At 41.5% G+C, this 20,199-nt stretch overlaps 1 protein-coding gene across 5 annotated transcripts in view; it reads right to left on the bottom strand.

The window, feature by feature from the left end:
* COL4A3 (collagen type IV alpha 3 chain) overlaps positions 1-20,199 on the bottom strand; it is a 74,866-nt gene that overhangs the window by 892 nt on the left and 53,775 nt on the right. For all 5 annotated transcript variants that reach the window (XM_035132893.3, XM_060274537.2, XM_088669024.1 and 2 more), the window contains 22 exons: positions 20,041-20,191; positions 19,203-19,316; positions 17,698-17,865; positions 17,376-17,465; positions 16,604-16,738; positions 16,378-16,476; positions 15,714-15,803; positions 15,079-15,218; positions 14,858-14,984; positions 14,067-14,147; positions 12,579-12,677; positions 11,907-11,957; positions 11,487-11,672; positions 9,361-9,491; positions 8,397-8,469; positions 6,194-6,265; positions 5,924-6,043; positions 5,010-5,108; positions 4,080-4,292; positions 3,222-3,399; positions 2,265-2,379; positions 1,817-1,989 (listed from right to left, as the gene is read on the bottom strand). In XM_035132893.3, coding sequence (XP_034988784.3) covers positions 1,817-1,989; positions 2,265-2,379; positions 3,222-3,399; positions 4,080-4,292; positions 5,010-5,108; positions 5,924-6,043; positions 6,194-6,265; positions 8,397-8,469; positions 9,361-9,491; positions 11,487-11,672; positions 11,907-11,957; positions 12,579-12,677; positions 14,067-14,147; positions 14,858-14,984; positions 15,079-15,218; positions 15,714-15,803; positions 16,378-16,476; positions 16,604-16,738; positions 17,376-17,465; positions 17,698-17,865; positions 19,203-19,316; positions 20,041-20,191 — 2,705 coding nt within the window. The remainder of the gene's footprint in view (positions 1-1,816; positions 1,990-2,264; positions 2,380-3,221; positions 3,400-4,079; positions 4,293-5,009; positions 5,109-5,923; positions 6,044-6,193; positions 6,266-8,396; positions 8,470-9,360; positions 9,492-11,486; positions 11,673-11,906; positions 11,958-12,578; positions 12,678-14,066; positions 14,148-14,857; positions 14,985-15,078; positions 15,219-15,713; positions 15,804-16,377; positions 16,477-16,603; positions 16,739-17,375; positions 17,466-17,697; positions 17,866-19,202; positions 19,317-20,040; positions 20,192-20,199) is intronic.

Below are 20,199 nucleotides of genomic sequence, written 5' to 3'. Positions count from 1 at the left end.
CATGTTAGCAGTGCATGAAAATGTTTAAATGTACGTATGAAAATGGAAAAGGGCAACCAAAATGGTCAAAGGCCTGGAAATGATGCCTTATGAGGAACGGCTTAGGGAACTGGGTATGTTTAGCCTGGAGAAGAGAAGGTTAAGGGGTGATATGATAGCCATGTTCAAATATATAAAAGGATGTCATATAGAAGAGGGTGAAAGGTTGTTTTCTGCTGCTCCCGAGAAGCGGACACGGAGCAATGGATTCAAGCTACAAGAAAGAAGATTCCACCTAAACATTAGGAAGAACTTCCTGACAGTAAGAGCTGTTCGGCAGTGGAATTTGCTCCCAAGGAGTGTGGTGGAGTCTCCTTCTTTGGAGGTCTTTAAGCAGAGGCTTGACAGGCATATGTCAAGAATGCTTTGATGGTGTTTCCTGCTTGGCAGGGGGTTGGACTGGATGGCCCTTGTGGTCTCTTCCAACTCTATGATTCTATGATTCTATGTATCTGCGTAAAAAAACGGGCTGATAAACAGAGTGGTTCCACAAAAGTATGAGTCACTGGCTGCATTCCTACATAATGCTGAACTGGTTTAGTACAGCATGCAGAAGCTGGAACAAGTGGCAGGAGGAATAGGAATAGGTGATTATAGTGAAGAAAAGTACTGGTACAATCTGCATCTATGAAACCCAGAATTATGATAATAATCAGTATTATCTCAAGATAAAAGGTTAGAAACAATTAAATTGCCGTGCCACAAAAAGGTACCGCAAACTACATGTTAAAGAGGTATAGAGGCAGCCAAACTAATGGCACACTCCTGTAAGCTGTGGTAGTGGTTACGTTACATAGTAGCAGCTCACAGGATCCTACATACCGTAGCAATCCTAACAAAGGCATATGGGGATGGCTGCTCTCCTTATGCTAGTACAGTGGAACCTCGGTTTATGAACACCTCGGTTTATGAATTTTCGGTTTATGAACGCCGCGGACCCATCTGGAACGGATTAATTCACTTTCCATTACTTTTAATGGGGAAGTTCGCTTCAGTTTATGAACGCTTCAGTTTATGAACAGACTTCCGGAACCAATTACACCCATGTTTCAGTTTATGAACGCTTCAGTTTAAGTACTTCGCGGACCCGTCTGGAACGGATTAATCCACTTTCCATTACTTTCAATGGAAAAGTTCACTTCAGTTTATGAACGGTTACTCCGTGGACCGTCTGGAATGGATTAATCCACTTTCCATTACTTTCAATGGGAAAGTTCGCTTCAGTTTATGAACGCTTCAGTTTATGAACAGACTTCCGGAATCAATTGTGTTCATAAACCGAGGTACCACTGTACTGCTCTGGTACTGATGCCACTTTTGCTCCTGTGCTGGTGCCAGGACCCCAACATATACAATTAGAATAACAGATTGTATACAAATACTGTAAGTTTATGCAGCTATTGACAGGGTGGAACGGATCAAGAGGTATGGTCTTTGCAGGAGGCATTCCATTGTAGTCAACATAGTGCTATGCAAATAGTTCGGCCAGTGAAAATATTTTCCCTTGCGCAATAGAATGATCTCCCCCTCTCCTCCCCCCCAATGTGCTGCCTAAATCCAGGGTACACATCAGAGGAAGGAGGGGGGGTGTGCTGGTGCTAAACCTTGTGCTAGCATGGAAATGCATTTGAATACTGGCCCCCCCCCTCTTCAGTACTGATACGAGTGGAGCAGTTGCTGCTTTCATTGAGCTTTTTTTTTGTTGGTATCAGAGCTCCTGCTGCATTAGTTGCTCTGTTGTGGGGGCTCACTCACAAAGGAAGGTTAGTTAGCATACCTGAACATTCTTCTTGGATTTATTGAAGCCAACCAGAAGCTGTAGGAGTTTGAGTAATAATTGCATGTCCCTCGGCCATGGCATTCAATAAATGGAATGGCATGAAATTTTTCCAAGCATGACCCTGGAGATGCCAGCGCTTGTCCAGAAGCTTCTGAGCCTGCACCTGTGTACTGTGAGCATACATGTTTTCCATGAAAACCTGTTCACTGGTAATTTTTTGACGATGTGAAATCCACAGCTTAAAAATGAGGCACAACTGTAGTTGTATCCCAAAATGCAGGAACCACAGTTGCCCAAAACAAGTTTTTGTAAAGCAGTTTCTAATTTTTGCCAGTATCGTGGAAATACCTTTTACTGGCTACTTTTAAGAACTGTTCCCCCACTTCTTCCTACTATATTACTACTACACTTCCAAAGTGCAGTGAGATTTCTTTTTCTTTCTTACCATAACAAAAGAATACCCTTTCCACACAGACTGCCAGCCTTGAGGACATGGTGGAACTGAAGTGGTCTGGCTGTGAACTGCTATCATCACTGCAGGGCCTTCGCAGACAATGCATCTACAACATGGCATACAAAGTCATTAGGCGGGAAATAGGCTCGTTTAGAAAGCAGCCGACAAATTGACTTTTAGCTATTCACTTCCCCTCTCTCCTGCATTTGCCTTCAGTTATGTTGTTATGCAGCCAAATCTAACTAACAATATCATTGCTATTAGGAAGAAACTCTACTGTCCCAACAAAACAAAACCGTACTAAAGAGCAGGGCTGCAAAGGGTCACTCTCTAGAGTACTGCCACTTGAATGCCACTGCTGGTGGTGGTGGGTGGGTGGGTGTGAAGTGTAGGTGGGTTCCCACAAGGCAAGACATAGTGATAATAGCAAGAACCTTTATTGAACTACAGAACTGGACAACAGGTGCAAAGCAACTGCTTATACTGTATACATTTCTGGAGGCCTGCGCCACTTCCACTCCCAACATGATTGGCTGTCTAAACTTCCAAGCTGCAAATCATAAGTCAGAGTTTAAGAGCCAATGGCAGAGGCCGAAATCCTGAATTGTTCCAGTGATTGGATATCATGTATCGAATCAGAACACAGGGGCTCAGAATCCTTAGTCCAGACTCAGTATCACGCAACACACACCACTGAATATGTAACAGGGTGGCGTCATGGAAAATGGGCACCTGGCTGGTAGTGAGCAGGTGCCCGGTGGGGTGACCCTCCCTGCCCCCACCGCCTTAGCAAATTGTGTCAATTTGCACAATGATTGGGCTGGCCCTGACCTCCACAAATCTGTACTAGAAACAGTTGATAAATCATAATCTACGACACATTTATCCAAAACAAATGAGCAAACAAATCCATGTGAAAACACAACAGAAAAGGAACACAACTACTACCTGCTAATATAAGGCTCCAAAGCTTTCCCAGAAATGGGTGCCATATCTAATGGCATTGGCTCTGCCGTTGACAGCCAGTATGAATAGTCATTGCGAGAAGCAAATCTGCAAACGTTACTGGGGTTACATAATAAAAAAGGCATGGTGGTAAATCTCTGAAGGCAGCTACCGGCTGAACCTAGAAGATTCAGAAGAGAAGCTATGATGAGCTTCTTTGTTTACATCTGTTGCAAAATCTGATTTATAGTACAGTAATAAGCAACTGAGACGCTGTAATAGGGGCAACTTCAGAATAACTAGGGGTGGCAAAGGCCCTTTATTAATGGAGAAAGGCTTTAATCCACGCTATTTAGCACCTAAATATAGTGTGACTGAAAGTGGGAAATATTTTGGAGATTAGACACTACCGTTGAAATCATCCCTCCACTCTAACAAAGGAAATGCAATTGCATGAGATGAAACTTAAAAAGTCGGAAACGATGAGAAGTTAATGTTGCAGCACTTCTGTAACATTTCTGCAACAGCTGTAATAAAGGAGCATACAATATCATGTAAAGAAATGCAGGCAAGAACTGAAGTGGCTAAGGGAAAATGTAGTGCCTCTGCTACGCTATTCTTTTCCAGAGGTTCTCATCAAGAGAAATAACTATAGGAGGCTACTTTCTTAGGCCTGTTCAAATAAGCACAATCTGCTCCAGGGTGAGTAGCATTAAAAAACACTTTTCCTTACATAATTATGTAATTTAAGCCAGGCACTGAGATGTTTTCTTTTGTGTAACAGAGTTGGTATGGTTGTCCTGCTCAATAAAAATGTCCCCTTTAAAAGAAATCAACTGAAGCATATATTTATAAAAGTACCAAGATCTTGCCCATGTGCTTGCTCGTTCCCTTGTACAAAAAGGAGAGAATAACCACTATAGATTTGAGATGTCCCAGGTGGACATGACGGAATCTCTGTTGACTGGCTGTGCCGAGAAAAGATGAAGCCCCTTTTGGCTGGACCAGTTAAGCAACTTCCTGGGAATCCAGGGAGTCCCTTCCTACCAGGAAACCCAAGCATTCCAGGCAAACCTAAAATAAAATAAAAAATAAGTAAAAACACACACACATATATTTGTGTTTTTGTATCCGAGAGAGCATGTGTGTCAGGGTAGGATATGTCGTTTTGGCTCCATGTGCCAGATCTTTATCAGCATCAGCCTCAAGGGGCAAATTTGCTTAGGGCAGGACTGCCCTCCTCCATTCAAAATCACCTGTCTGGTTTTGCAAGTCTTAGCAGGAGGGAGGCTGCCTCAAATGGTGCTTTGCAGTTATTTTGCACTGGGTCTCTTTAAGCGGGTGGATGGCAGCCGTGGCAGTGGGGAAGGGATCACCCCATCTCCCCACCACCACCCATCACTAGGCAAAGGGCTGGAACAGCCAATGCGAGATTAAACCCTGTCCTCCCATCCATCAGCTGATGTCATCAGTGACATCTCCAATGATGTCCTAAATGTGGTTTAGGAAAAACGACCTGGAATAGCCAACTGGACCCCATGGAGGGCAGAGGTTGGCCCATGGGCTGGGAGTTCCCCATCCCTGCTGTATGTGAACACAAATTGCACAATTATCATATCTTGGCCAACCTGACCTTGGGTTTATCAACACATTAGCAAAAAAAGCCCCCTCAAAATTCAACAGTGGCCAACAAGGGATCTTCAGGTATTACAGGCCTGTGCACTCAAAACTAACTAATGACACAAATGTAATTATTACAGTGTAGCACTATCTATATCTTATTTACAGTACCTTTTGGGCCTTGAAAACCCTTCTCTCCTTTTAGACCAGGTGGTCCAGGTATGCCAGGTATCCCAAGCCGACCTAGCTGGCCCTTTACACCTGGAGGTCCTAGATTCATATAATAAAGCACATGTTAGCATATAGTAAGGTATCAATGCAGGCACCCTCTGGATTCTGATTTTGAAGCAAACAAGGAATATTTAGATAGCAGGAATATTTTGCTGTGTAGGAGATGAGTGACTATTTACAGCAATGAAAAACACCTATTTGTTGCTTTAATACACATTGCAATTGGCAATACCTTTTTAAAAAAATAAATAAAAGGTCCTTCCAAGGCTCATATTATGCTACTTGTATATAATATTCTGGGCTTTATATTTTAATGTTTCAAAAGCTTTAGTATTTTGTTGTTAGTGCTAGTTTGTTACTAGTTGTTATTGTTAACTTTTATAGTTATTTGTATGCTAGAAGCTGCCTTGAAAGGGTTTGACCTGAAAACAAAGTCTAGGAATAGTTAAATGAATAAATGCAACTGGGTTGCAAATTGCTACAGATCTATGTGCCCCACTGTGTTTATTTATGCCAGGACTGGGGAATCTTTTTCCATCCAAGGGTCACATTTCCTTCTGGGCCACATACCAGCAGTGGGTGGAGCCAGAGAAAAAAGTGGGCAGAAGAACAAATGCCAATTTATACAGTAGGCTAGTCTCTCTCTCTCTCCCTCCCTCCCTCCCTCCCCCCCTCCCCAACCTTTCTCTATCTATCCAGACAAGAGGCATGATAAGAGTTAAAGGACCTATTCCAGCCAAGGCAAAAACTTTTATGGTGCCATGTCTTAGGTTATGCAGGACATGTTATCTGGTCCTGATGTTCCCCTCTCCTCTACTAGATAAAAGAGAAGGGAGATATTATGAAACTTGTACCTGGTGGCCCTGGTGGTCCTCTGGGACCTGGATCTCCTGAGCTTCCTAGGTTTCCTGGAGGTCCAGCAGGTCCTGGGTTTCCTGGGAAAGAGACAGCAGCCACGGGTGCTCCAGGCGGACCTAGTAAATGAATGGTTAAACAAATTGGTTAATGTATTAAAAAACCAAGGAGATGAGGTGGGAAGGTAGAGATGATGAGGATATGTAAATCCTGCCTTCCTCCCAAAGGAACCAAGGGCAGCTTTATAGATACCGGTTAAGTATACTCACCAGGTGGTCCCTTTGACCCTCCAGGTCCTGGTACTCCTATTTGCCCAGGTGGTCCTTGATTACCCATTTCTCCTGAAAGGAAGACCTGACATTATTAGAAACGTGACAGTCTTGTTAAGAGTTGTTATGAATGGTGTTCATAATAGGTAGTTGTTTTTTTAATAAAAAGAAAGAAAGAAAAGTGGAAGCTGTCTTGGGGGCCACATAGAAACATCTGTAGGCCAGTTATGGCCTGTAGGCTGCAGGCTTGCCACTCCTGATCTAATCTGCAAAATCTCCCAGCAACTAAGATGAAGCATATTAATACTGCAATCCTAATACATGTTGAATCTGAAGCAAGCTGCCACTGAGTTCAATGTGACTTATTTTCCGGTAACTATGTATAGCAAGGATAGGGAACCTGTGGCCTTCCATATGTTGCTGGACCACAATCCCATCAGCCCTGACCATGCTAGCCAGGACTGATGGGAAATGTCTAGCAACATATTGAGGGCCAGAGGTTTCACATTCCTAGTGAATAGGATTGCAGCCTAATATTGATTTTGTATCAAATAAATACAACTGCTGCCCTTCCTTAAATTCCAAGTTGGCTCATTGCTTAGGGGAATTTTTGTACCTATAAGAAACACACGAGACAAATAATTGGGTTATTAAATAAAATAAAAGGGTGATAATTTTATTAATATATCAATCTGCAGTGACCTACTTCATTAGGTTAGCATAGCCTGAAACTCCTTCTTGGAAGTAAGTCCTGCTGAACACTTAAATACACTTCCAATGGGGTAAATGTAAATGTTCTTTCCCAATTCCTTTTCTCCCAGGGTATGCCTCTATTTCTTTGGAAGAGATGTGCTGGCCCAGTTTCCACCAGCCCTCCCTCCTTCTGTCTAAATAATTCTTCCCTGACTTTGAAGCCCAGGAGAGTAGCAAATGTAGTCCATGCACTGCCACACATCTAAAGATGAGTCAAGGAAGGCCTGGTTGAGTCACACTTCTCTGCCCAGCAAATAAGCCTTGAGTATATGAGGTGGGCAGGTATCCTGAAGCCTAGTAGCCCTGACAAAGTCTTATGATGAACTTGCAGCATCCAAATGATGCTCTGGTGCTCACTACTGTACCCTGTTTAATTGTTTCTCCCCTTAACTTTCATTGCAAGGCAAGCTTTTACATTTTGTAGCACATTTAGTTATAAGTCACTTTGTGTACCTTGGTAGAAACAGAAATGCAGAACAGAAAAACAACGACAGCTGTAACCTAGTTAAGAATTGAATTATCACATTCCAAATGCTTCCTGTTGCTTAGCTCAAAGGCTCATTTCCAAAGCAGCTGCACAGCAGGATACTTAAAAAAGAAAACTTTCCCCTTAACTGGCCTATGTTCAAAGGCAAAGAAGAAAAAGAGGGAGGGATTAATCCGATTTAGTCACCAGTGGCAACTAGTTCTTCCTACACTGCATTGATAGGAAGGTAGGTAGGTGCAAACCTTGTCTGCCGTTCAACTTCTGGCCCACACAAGGAAGGAGACTCTGGCAATATCGTTCCCTGGAAACAGTTCTCCCAAGGAGTGGAACTGCAGCAATACTAGGAGGCATGTGAAGGAGGCAAGGCCAGGCCTGCAAGGATGACCCAATCTGGTGTTCCTACTGGTGGTACACCTGTGCAGCCCCAACCTCACCAACTGCCCTTCCTGGTCCTGTTTCTCTTCCTTCCTTTTCATAGCTGCCAAGTTTTCCCTTTTCTCGCGAGGAAGCCTATTCAGCATAAGGGAAAATCCCTTAAAAAAAGGGATAACTTGGCAGCTATGATCACCTGCCCTTTCTAAATCAGTGTCAATACTGAGGAGACGGAGAAGCATCCTGCATCCTTGCATTCTCCCCCTGGACAGTTGTGTGAATTAGGAGAGGGCAAATGAGTGAGCAGCAGGGTCCCTGCGTAAGGTGGGGCCCATTTATAGCTCCTTGAGGCCTCCCAAAACTTGGAACCTGCACTGCAAAATGCTAGCAACAAACAAACCAACCACAACTCCAGAGCTGCCACCTTTCTACCCCTTATTCTATGGAGGAAGCTGTGTGTCCACTGCATGCCAGCCTCTCTGTTTATTCATGAAGCGCAATATACACGATATTCATTTATTATTTACTGAAATGTATCCAGGCAGTCTTTTGTATAAAATATCAAGGTGCTTTACAAAGTTAGTCAAATACCTTTGATGCCCGGGAATCCTGGAAAACCAGGTTCACCTCTAGGACCTTGATAGCCAGGGATGCCTTCAATTCCCTGTTAAGTCAGACAATGAGATGAGAAAAAAAACCCATCTTATTTCAGTAGCTATACACAAGCTAGACTTGCTTGTTGGTTTCCAGCAGTTTCTGTGAGCAGGGAGAGGATGGAGGCAGAGAAAGGCAAAACGAGACAACAGTCTGACGGGGGGGGGGGCATTTGCAGGGGAGAATTTGGCAAGTTCATGAGTTGTTATACAAATCTTTCTCTCACTTGCTGATATTCTCCTGTATGTGAGAGAACAGATTTCTGTAACAGACTCAGCAAAAGCAGGCTTACAACTGGTTGCACTTTGTGATAATTTAAGGTGGCATTTCTAGCACCACCCAAATTCTTACTTGCTCCTGGAAAGACAGTGTTGCTACAAGATTCTCCTGCTGTTGGAAAGAGACAACGTTGGCAAAATCAGTAAAGATTTTGAGTGGTCTGCTATGTCCCCAGCTATTTAGTAAGGCAAATATAATCAACAGCAGATTAGCCAAGAGGCAGATTTCTGAATAAGTCTCAAAAGTTGCAGCATTAGAGTGACTAGACTTAATGAGAGGAGAACTTCTTTTACTGAAGTCCTCAGTTAAAACAATGCTTTGTAGGATAAGTGTAAAAGACTGCAAACTAGATACAGTATTCCCCTAATTGTTGATAAATATCTTGGCATTGATAAAATAAAGCACAATATCTCATTACTGAAATATGAATTTGTTTAAATGCACCAATAGCTGTATGATATAAAAATAAGTGAAATCTCCTAGGTGCCTACACACTGATGCTCACATCTCCTTTTTCTATTTTGTAGTAATTTTGTTTTGGTTTCTTTGCTAAAATGTGTTGCAGCCTACAACCAAAGGTTAAAATACTGAGTGAATAATTAAATGTAATTATTTCACTTACTGCTGGCCCAGGTAGACCAACGTCACCTCTAGTTCCTGGCGGGCCTGGTAAGCCATCATTTCCTCGAACACCTTTATTTCCTTTAGTACTATAGCCAGGGAGTCCAGCAGGTCCTGGGATACCAGGGACACCTATATCGTTTTAAAAAGGAGATAGTTTTATAATACATACAACAGGAAGTTGTTTTTTATAATAGGAATTGTGTGGAATTCAGAGAGGCAAAACCTACATTATAACTGAAAGTGAGACAGCCTAACTTGTTAAGTATTATCTCAGGGTCTCTATTTTACCTGTGTTAGGTATGATTAAAAAAAAAGGAATTGGGAAAGTTTATTTCCAGTTTAAAAATAATATGGGGTGACAGATGTCGCAGCCAGATCGCCCACACATCTGGTGAATTCAGAACATTGATTAAATTTCAGTTGTAAAATCTTGGAATATAAGAATCACCATAACCAAGGGTGTACCACCTCTAGGAATAGAATATATGCTGTGATGCAGAATTTTAGTGGGTCAAGAGAATTCAATCTTTAACTCATCATCCATGTGGAGTAAATCCACAGCACGTGTAGGGATAGATCCAAATTTCGCCTTCTGTGAACTGAAATGTTGCATCCATGGAAAGCTTTTGATCTGGGGTGAGGGGGTCTTGCCTTCATGGCAGGGAGGTGATGTTTGCCAATTCCCTCCATATTCCCATCCATCAGCATCCTCTTCCAAACTTCTTGAGGGTCCCCTGACCTTCAAGAGTGGGTTTTTTGAGGGCATGAAGGGCTGTAGGGAAAAGGGGGAACTTGGGAAAAGTCACACACTGCTTTCTACCACTGGGGGAGTATGCCCTGGGCAAAGCTCCACTTGGGATGTTCCCACTGCCAGCAGCAAACTCTCTATCCAAGCCAATTGTGCTTTGTCAAAAGAAGAGAGAATTCACTTCTTACAAGAATGAGGGCTTTTTCACTTAACAGAATTTCCAGGCCCTTTTCAGATAATTCCTCTTAACAACTGAATGATGCTTCCCTGCTCTGGGAGTCAACCCACCACCCTTCTCCATTTTCTGTTTCTTTCTTTTTTATTATTATGCTTTTTATTAACTTTTTTATTATAACACATAAACACATGACACTTAAGAAACAAACTAAAAAGAAAACACAAAACAAATGACAAACCTATAACCATAAATCCGAAAGCTGTTACACACCGACTTATGTTACCTTTTTTTCTATTTCTGATTCTTATTCTGTTCTAATACTTCCTCCTCAAAGCGGGTCTAATTCTGTTTGTTAAACTGTTTCTTTCTCATTTCATCATTTCTGCCCATCTCCCTATACTACACTTGTAAACCATATTTTGTTTTGCAAAATTTACTCAAAGCAAGTCCAGGTTTTGATTTGATGGCACTGTATTTTTTTTAGGTAATCTCTATACATTGCCCTCTCTTTTTGGAATTTTTGGTTAGACTGTTCCCTAATTGTATCCGTCATTTTTTCCAGTTCAAGATATTCAAATAATCTGTCCTGCCACTCTTTTTGTTGGAACTATTTCACTTTTCCATTTCCCCCCCCCCCCCGCAATTAATATTCTTGCTGCCGTTGTTGCGTATAAGAATATTCTCTTATTTCATTTGAAATGTCTGAGTCTAATACAGTATGCCCAGTAGAAAGTCTTCTGGTTTCTTTATAAAAGTTTGTTTAAATATTTTTTCAACTCCTCGTAATCAGTGTCCCAAAAGCTCTTGCTTTTTTTACAGGTCAACCACATGTGAAATAGTGTCCCTTCTGCCTGGTTGCACCTCCAGCACATTTTAGATCTCGTTTTGTACATTTTGGATATTTTGCCGGGTCCTGCTCAGTCGGGGCTCAGCGCAGCGCGCGCTGCTGTCCTTGCCGGGTCCCGCTCAGTCGGGACTCGGCGAGGCGTGAGCTGCAGAAGCGCCATGCAGACCTGCTCCCACCACTAACAATACCCCAGTCCGTCTTATTTTGGGGGTATGTTTTATATTTTATTGCCTCAAGAAAATCGTGCCATGGCTTATTTTATAGGCACGTCTTATTTTGTGAGAAACACGGTATCTATTTGAGTAGTGATGTGGTGAAATAAGAATAGGCCTATGCAATAACAGTTCCTACCTGGTTTTCCAACAGGACCAGGGGGGCCTCTGTTTCCTTTTTGGCCAGCAATTATTGCACCTGGTTTGCCGGGAAGTCCTGGTTGTCCAGGTAAGCCTGGAAGTCCAATTGGTCCCTGGTCTCCCATACGACCTTTAATACCTGGTGGTCCTGGTATACCAGGCACCCCAATGTCTCCTTTGACACCTGTGCAGTATTTAAACAACTTTTAGATACAGGTTAGTCAACTTTAATATACTTTAAAGAGGCACAACACATTTTAGGTGCATGGCAACCAAAATAAAAAAAAGCAATAGACAAGTAACATTTTGAAGGAAACTGGTTTACTCTGCATTTAAGCAGACAGAATTAAGCTCATTTTAAGACTTACAGCTCTGACTTCCATATATTTTCCCCCAAAACACAACAATTTAATTTTACCTTTAGGACCAGGAATGCCTTGAGGACCAGGAATTTGCTGTCCTGGAAAACCTGTATTCATAATTGTTTTCATTACAAATGCAGAACAAAACTACAATACAATACATTCCAATAACAGGAATAGAAATATAGCTGAATGCAATACTGAAAGTCCTTATTTCTAGGATTCACAAACATATATCTATCCAGTAACAAAGTATTTGCACATAATTGCCTGTACCATTACTGCATTACACATTCTAACTGATATTAACCAATGTATTACTAGTTCTAGGTCTTATTCCAGGATCCCTCCTTTGAAATACTCCAAAAGTGCAGCAAATGGAACATCAGGCTCAGTTATCTTCCCCAATATTTTCCTCTTAATAAACCCGAATAACTGAAAAAGATCTGTACCTAGCACCTGACATCTCCAGTTATCATCATCCAAATCACTTCTATTTGTGTGTTGTTGTTTTTTAAAAATCAAAACTGATACTTTTAGTAATTCTCAAACTACTGTGAAAAGTTGATCAATACATTACTTATTTTTAATCTGCATTAAAAGCATCAAAAAGTTAGAAATGTGAGTGCTTTTCAACAGTATAAATTTTGACATGGCATGAATTTCGTAATGACCCCCCCAAAATATTAGAACATATTGAAACAGAAAGAACATTATTAATGCGATACCTTGTGCTCCCTTCTCTCCTGGGGGTCCAGGGATACCATCCTGTCCTTGGCTACCCTTCTCACCAGGTGATCCATCATCACCCAGTAACCCAGGTGAACCTGAGAATGATGTTGAAAATTTAGCCTTGATGAAAGACTATTATACGCTTTATTTGTTAGCTTGTGGTTGCTGGTTTTATTACTCTTAATATGTGATTGTACCAGAAATGCTCCTTATAGTTGATATTAATGGATAAGTTAGAATGACAATTTAAAAAGTTACAATATTATCAATTAATTACATTGTCATATTAGGTTTTGAAATGATCTAATATTGGAATGTCATTGTAGTGTTGTGTTGATCATTCACGTATTATTCATTACTTAAATGTGCATGCCACTCTTGGGTCCAAAGTGGCTCACAACACAACGAAAAGAATGGGGAAACTCATATCTTCTATTGTGAGCAGGAGAATGGCCCTGCAAGGATTATTGAGAGGCTTTTGTTGGAGCACTTCATGGTATAGGATAAAGTTGCCAGGAACTGTGCTTTCCTATTCCACCATATTCCACCCACATTTCCCCTGGCACCAGTGGAAGCTAGGTGATCAGCAACTGGGGTTGCCCCTGTGCCTCCTTGGTTGGTATCATCTGCCATTATCTCAAGATGAAGGAGAGGCGTAGGAAGCAGGAAGGAGCAACTGCTCACCCACCCTTTCCCTCTGGTCAGTATTGAGGGTTGTGTCCAGAGAGAAAACCTACGTGACATATAACCCACCAAGCAAAATGTTATCAGTGAAATATGGTGGCTCAGCAGGAATTTGGCAAACTTCCTAGTTTGACAGTTTGCCTAGCACTGCAAAAAAGAGAGGGTGTGGGAATGAGTATGTGTGTTTGTCTCAAGTCACACAATACAGGGCAGATGGGCTGCATGTAACTTTCTGGGTCACAATTTGCTGCTCTACAGCTTAACTGTAGCAGTCAATTTCATAGATCACAGAGTTGGAAGAAAATTTCTGGTCATCTAGTAGCAATCCCTGCTCAGTGCAGGGTTTGTACTGCAGGATGCAAGTGATCCATTCTAAGCAATGTTAGTAGGAAAAGACAGCTGCCTAGCTTCTGGTTAAATACCTCCTGCAAAGTAGAGCCCACCATGGAAAGTATTTACATTGATAAAAATAGGCGAGTTCTAGAATTGGCCAGTACAAATTCTGGCCTACCAGTGGGAAACCTCAGTGATAGAGACCAGAAGAGATGAAGCAGCTTTTCATTGAAGTACAGTATATAGAAAAAGTTGTGAAAAACTAAAACATTATAGATTGCATCCAACTTTATACTCAGAATACAGCCATTGATATTAATGAACCTAAGTTAGCCTATTAACTTAAATGCGTCTATTTTGAGTAGGACCAGCATTGCTTATCACCCACTGATTTTTCTTCAATAGTGAGGAAAACAGGAAAAATAAAGACAGAAAAAGAACTACAAATAGGCAAACAAGCAACAGACCTGGAGAGCCTCTGATGCCATTTTGTCCTGGTAATCCTTTAGTACCTTTAATACCATTACTGCCAGTAGGTCCTGATTGTCCTGCAATAGAGAGAGTGAGAGAAAGAAGAAATGCAACTTTCATTTGTGAATGTTTGCTCTTTATACAGCTAACACAGAGACCATTGCTGAAGCAGCTCCATCAACTTCTGTAAAAATACATTACTCCCAGTTACAGTGCTCTCTGTACTGAACTCTGCTTATCTAAATGAGAAACTCAGGATTTAACGGAGCCATCAATAGTAGAAGAGTCTATTTTGGATCACTGTATTAACACACACACCGCTTTGTATCTCTTTTGCACAATGGGTTTTCCTTTCCCCCTGATCTGATATTCAGTTTTGCAGCCAGCTGCATGGGAAGTTGTTACCTAGATCAGCTTTGTATTAAAATACCCCAAGGAGAACCTGTGCTGTATGAATGAAATAGCATTACTGAATAATATGATTTGCATGGCATTATATTGTTTCTGTTAGCATGCATTCAGATGGAGGCTTTCGGAGCATCAATCACAAGCCACAAGGGCACTGTTAATGATTCCTAGGATGACTGCTACTGGTTCAAATGGCAGTTCAGGGTCAAGTGGGAATGGCATCAGTTGGCAGTGTTTGAAATATTTCCTGTAGCACAAAATCCACAGGCTAGCTAGTACCTTTTCCATAGAAAGAAGCTGCTTACAGTAGCTGCAGTTTTAGTTCACTTAGAAATTATATTCTACTCTTAACGCTTTGCATTGGTGACACACACTTTACCTGGAATTCCTGGTAAACCAGTTTCCCCTCTGTTTCCAGGTGGTCCAGGTTCTCCGACAAGCCCTGGCCGGCCTGGTGATCCACTTTCACCTTTTCTTCCTCTTTCTCCTGGGGTACCTGGATCACCCTAGCAAGCATCAATGGGGAAAACAGGGACACGGTAAATAACAATCAAAACTATTAAGGACAACCTGGAGCTGTGAATCTATTACTTTCTATACCTCAGGTCCTGGGTCCCCAGGAGGTCCAGATCCAGGACAGGCTGGTTCTCCTTTATCCCCTGGAACACCAAGCAAGCCAGGTGGCCCTGGTATTCCTGGTGACCCAGGCAAACCAGAAGAACCTTGTTCGCCTTTAGAACCTGCAATGGCATAGACATGGATATCAGAATAGATATTTTAGATTTTTTTTTAATTTCCCAAAGGGGGAAAAAGCCACCAAACCAAAATCAAGTAATGAAAATACAAAATAAGGCTGAGTTGTAAGCAGCTGTATTATAGTTTCACCCTTCCACAAAGACAACTTTACACACACACACACACACACAGAGAGAGAGAGAGAGAGAGAGAGAGAGAGAGATTCTTATTCCCTCTAAGTAAAGGTATATTCAAAACAAATACAGGAAGAACTTGAAAAATACTGAGTAATGAGTATTTTGGCCTTAATAAACTTATTACGAGCTGTGCTGTTGCCCCCCCCCAAAAAAAACACGTGAAACACCATTCCCCATTTAAGCACAGCTTGCTCCAATTCAGTCCTTACAAATGCATAATTCACTAAATTCAGCTATTTGTTTTTCAGGTGGCTATTACAGTCCTATTCCCCGATGACTATTCAGGTACATGGGTAAGATCACCTGGCACTCCCATGTCCCCTCTGTCTCCTGGAGCTCCTGTCAATCCCTGTTCACCAAGAATTCCTGGAAGTCCTTTGTCTCCTTTGGAACCTGAAAGTATAATCAGTTGCACATATTTTGATGCCCTTCAGGATTAGGTGGGATGTCATGGATCATTATCCAAAAGAAAGAACAGTGTTCTTGGGTACTCTGTTCTACACCTGCTACTTATTGCCCCTCAAAGGGGCAACTACTCCTACAGGGAATATGGCACTGCTCACATTTTCCCAAGCTGTCCGATGGTATCTCATAAACATGGCATAATGAGTGTGTGGTTAGCATTATGCTAAAACTAAGGTGCAGCTGCTACTGAGTTTCATCAAATTTTAAAAATAAAAGATTGGGCATTCTTGAGTTCCATTTAATATTTCAAGTACGTTTCACCATGTTAACCAGCACTGGTATGAGAAGTCTCTGCAACTGTACCAATAAGAAGGCTGTCTCATTCATCTTATTCTCCATTCAACCATGAGCAAGTGCATAACCATAGGTGATTATGAATGCATTATTCCCCACATAACTCTTGATTTAACTAGCTCTTGTCTTAGTCTGACAAATTACTAAAAGAAGGCTCATATTATTCAATATATCTGATACAGTTTAATATATAAGTAAGTCTATATACCTGGTGGCCCTGGCATTCCTGGTAGTCCATCAGGACCTATGCACCCTTTCAGACCTTGCTCTCCCTTTTCTCCCTTGAGTCCCAGTCTTCCAGGAAATCCTACAGCAGCAATGACATGCATTACACCGGAAGTCATTATCACCATCACTCTCATTTAAAAAACATAACATGACAATTGTAATGGCATCAAGCTGGTTTTAGCAGTAGTAGTAACTGGTGCTTATACCTTTAGTTCCTCTGTCTCCTTTATCTCCGAAACTCACTTTGGACTCTGATGTTCCAGGAGAACCTCTATCACCTGGCTCACCTTTTTCACCTGAAGATCCCTTTCTTCCTTTTGGTCCTGGGAAGCCAGGAGAACCTGCAAAGGAAAAACAAAACAAAACTGCTTTTATTATTTTTATTCTCTGCAATTGCAACACTTTTTCTATTACTTCAAAAGCTGGAAGAAAATTGTCAACTTGGCTTGCATTTGGAAAAGTAATAGCGTGACACATTTGGCCAATGAAACATGTGCAGGCCCTCTCTCACATTTACAGAAACTCATGTGTGCCATTTACAGTTTTAGCTTTGAAACGTTTTACCAAGGAGACCACGAGAAATTTAGAACTTATACATTGTCTTATCCAGAAGTCACATTAATTTCGGCCCTTTGTCCTATCTCTGGTCTGTGACCATAACAAATTGATTCATTCATTCAGCTCTTTGCCTTATAATACTCTAGCACCAACTAACAGCCAAGCAAAGGAGGCTTACAAGCGAAATGGACACAGAGAGAGTCTCTCCTGGACAGGCAAAGATAGGGCAGGTTTCTTTTTAAAGCAGAGGTCAGGAAAGTAAGGACCATGGACAGTTCCCAGTGGGCCCTCCTGGAAGGAATTTTTCCTCCTATTGCAGCTAAGGAGGAATGCTGTCTCAGGAAAGATCTGACAGGCTGACAATGTGTACTCATGGTTGTATAAATAATGAGCAGATAAGAGAAATGCATTATCACTTACCCCTGCTGCCATGGATACCTGGATTTCCAAAGACACCAGGTAGCCCGGGGTTACCTACAGCGCCCATCAAGCCTATTTCTCCTCTTAGACCTGTGGGAAGTGAGCGAAACAGAATACTGTATTACTCGGAGATTGTGCATTCCTTATTGCCTGTGCCAGAGACCAGGGAAAATGAGTATTTATCTATGCATTATCCACAGACTTAATACTATGCCATCACCTTAATTTGATCGCACCGGTCATATCTATAAACCTCCTGCAGAATAAAATGGCAAGCAAGTAGTAATAATAGTGTGTTACTTTCCCTTCAAGAAATACTCACCTGGTACACCTGGTACTCCTGGCCTGCCAGGTTGTCCCTTGATGCCAGGAAATCCTTCATCTCCTTGTGGGCCAGGTAATCCAGGCAGCCCAAATGGTCCTGGGAACCCCGGGATGTCTAATCCTGGAAAACCTGGGTCTCCTTTGGCTCCCAGTACTCCACGTTTTCCTATGATAACAGACACATTGAAATGAACATTATGTAAAAATGTTCCCTGGGCCCCCTGAATAAGGTTGTGATCTTGAGGTAAAGAACATGGTTTTGGGGGCATATTTTGTAAGAAGTAGTCTTACAGTCAAGGACAACTAAGGAGTATACAGAGGGATCCTCCAGATGACTTGCTAATTTGTTGGTGTAAAGCTTACACAGAGGTTACACTACATCTAGAGTTTATTCAGCATTTGTTGATTTGTTTGTACAACAATGAGCATTCATCCCATTGCACAGAAGCTATACATTTTCCCATTCATATTTTGTTCATCCCACACTTTTCAGTGCATTTCCCCATCAGTTTTACAACCTTAAAACATCAGTTTTTGTTTTAAAGTGCATTTGCTTGACGGACCATTTTAATCTACTTTAATTGTGGCAAATCTAAATATGCAGTGTGCATTTGAATCCCTCCTGAAGAATAATGACAAATTGAAGACACCCAGAGTCTACTAACAAAATACAAGCTTCTTCCAGACATGATACAAAAAGGAACCAAATTAAAAGCCATTTGAACAATGACAACAACAAAACCCCTTTCTGGTCACTTTAAAAAAGAAGAAAAAGTAAATTACATTTATTTATTTATTCAATGACATGTATATACTGCTATATTGTAGCAAAATCTCTAAACGGTTTACAATAGATATTTAAATTATCAATAAAAACAGAAATAATTTAAAACATTTTAAAATGAATTTAAATTAGCAGTGGAAAAAGATTAAAACATATCAGTGTCTATGTGCCTGGATATTTTGTATGCCTATATTTTTTTCTGGGTTTTTAATTCAATTTTAGGTACCATCTGCCGGAGACTTATGCAGAAGATATAACACAGAGTTAAAATATTTTAGGATTTAATCCTAACTCCACTTTCCTGGGAATAAGCCCATTGAATTAAATGTGGTTTACTATTAGGTAGCGAAGTATAGGATTGCACCTTCATTATATTATCCCTCCCCTGTTCAACAAACCAAACCTAAACTCAATAGGATTTTATTTGAAGTATCAACAATGTTATAAATATGAATATATTCTCAAAGAGATATCATCTCCCTTTTGTAGAGAGGATCATGACTGCCTACAAGATGCTTGTCTAAGATATCCTATGTGAAGAAAATGAGACAGACAAGTCTGTAGTTTTGATGAGCATTGTTCCAACCCTTAAATCAGTGAAGTGTGCTTCATGACCCTGCTTCAGGTGCTCAGAAGAGTACATGCTGGCTTAGAGTAGGGGGGTGACAATATGTACTTTGTTTACTGCATGAGTCCCAATTATTTTGTGTAATACTTACCTGGGGGCCCCATTAATCCACATAGACCTGGTGGGCCTGGTAAGCCAATAAGACAGTCGCCTATTTTTCCTGCAACACCCTTTTCTCCTGGAACTCCAGGGGACCCAGGTTCTCCTAAAAGAGAGTATTGATAGCATTAAGGTAACTTAATACTGTATCATATGATGAAGGGCCCAGTTTTACAATGAGGTCCTTATGCTTCCATTCTTTCCCTCCCTCTTCTTTTCTCCCCTCTCTCTGTCACACACACTCCAGAACATACATGCATCCACTTCACACATTTAGTTTACAGGTGTGGAAAGCTGTAGCTGGGGGGGCACTCTAATGACCAGGTCCATTTGGCAACAGGCACCTCAGTTTGGAGAAAAAGCAGTTTTACATGCACCTGGTTCTGCTTCTCCCGCCCTTCCATCAAACTAGAGGCCTAAAAGTATTCAACTTAGACTTGATATATCTGGCCTTTTCAATTGCCTAGTATGCCAGACCCATTTCTTTTTAAGTATGGCTTGACTTGGGGTTGAAATCTCTGGACTTCCAGGGCAGCCATCCAATCTTCAGGTAAGCCACCACTAAAGTAGTGGTTTCCCTGCCCGCCCACCCCCATTTCGCCATGCCTCTTGTAGCAGCAAGGAAGGAGTGAGAACTGAGTGCACAGAGAGTTGGCCTCACTTCTTCAAGGATACCTTCTGTATCCTCAGGTTGCACAAACTGAACATTGCTCAAATGTGAGGGAATGGAGAGATATAATTTTCTTGAATGAAACCTTCACTGACTGTAAATTCATAATGTTCAGTTAATATGTCAAGGAGGCGAACATTTTGCTCAAAATATACTCTACCTCTTGGCCCATCAGCACCATCACGACCTCGTTGACCTTGGAGCCCTGGAAGTCCTGGGAATCCTCTTTCACCCTTCTCACCTGGCATGCCATCTACTCCTGGTGAACCTAGTCTGCCTTGTTGACCAGGTATAACTGGGCCCGGTTCACCCTAAAACA

The sequence above is a fragment of the Zootoca vivipara genome, chromosome 5, assembly GCF_965207765.1.
Source record: "Zootoca vivipara chromosome 5, rZooViv2.hap1.1, whole genome shotgun sequence".
In the NCBI taxonomy this organism is placed as follows: Eukaryota; Metazoa; Chordata; class Lepidosauria; order Squamata; family Lacertidae; genus Zootoca; species Zootoca vivipara.
This window is presented reverse-complemented; position numbering and strand designations above follow the sequence as displayed.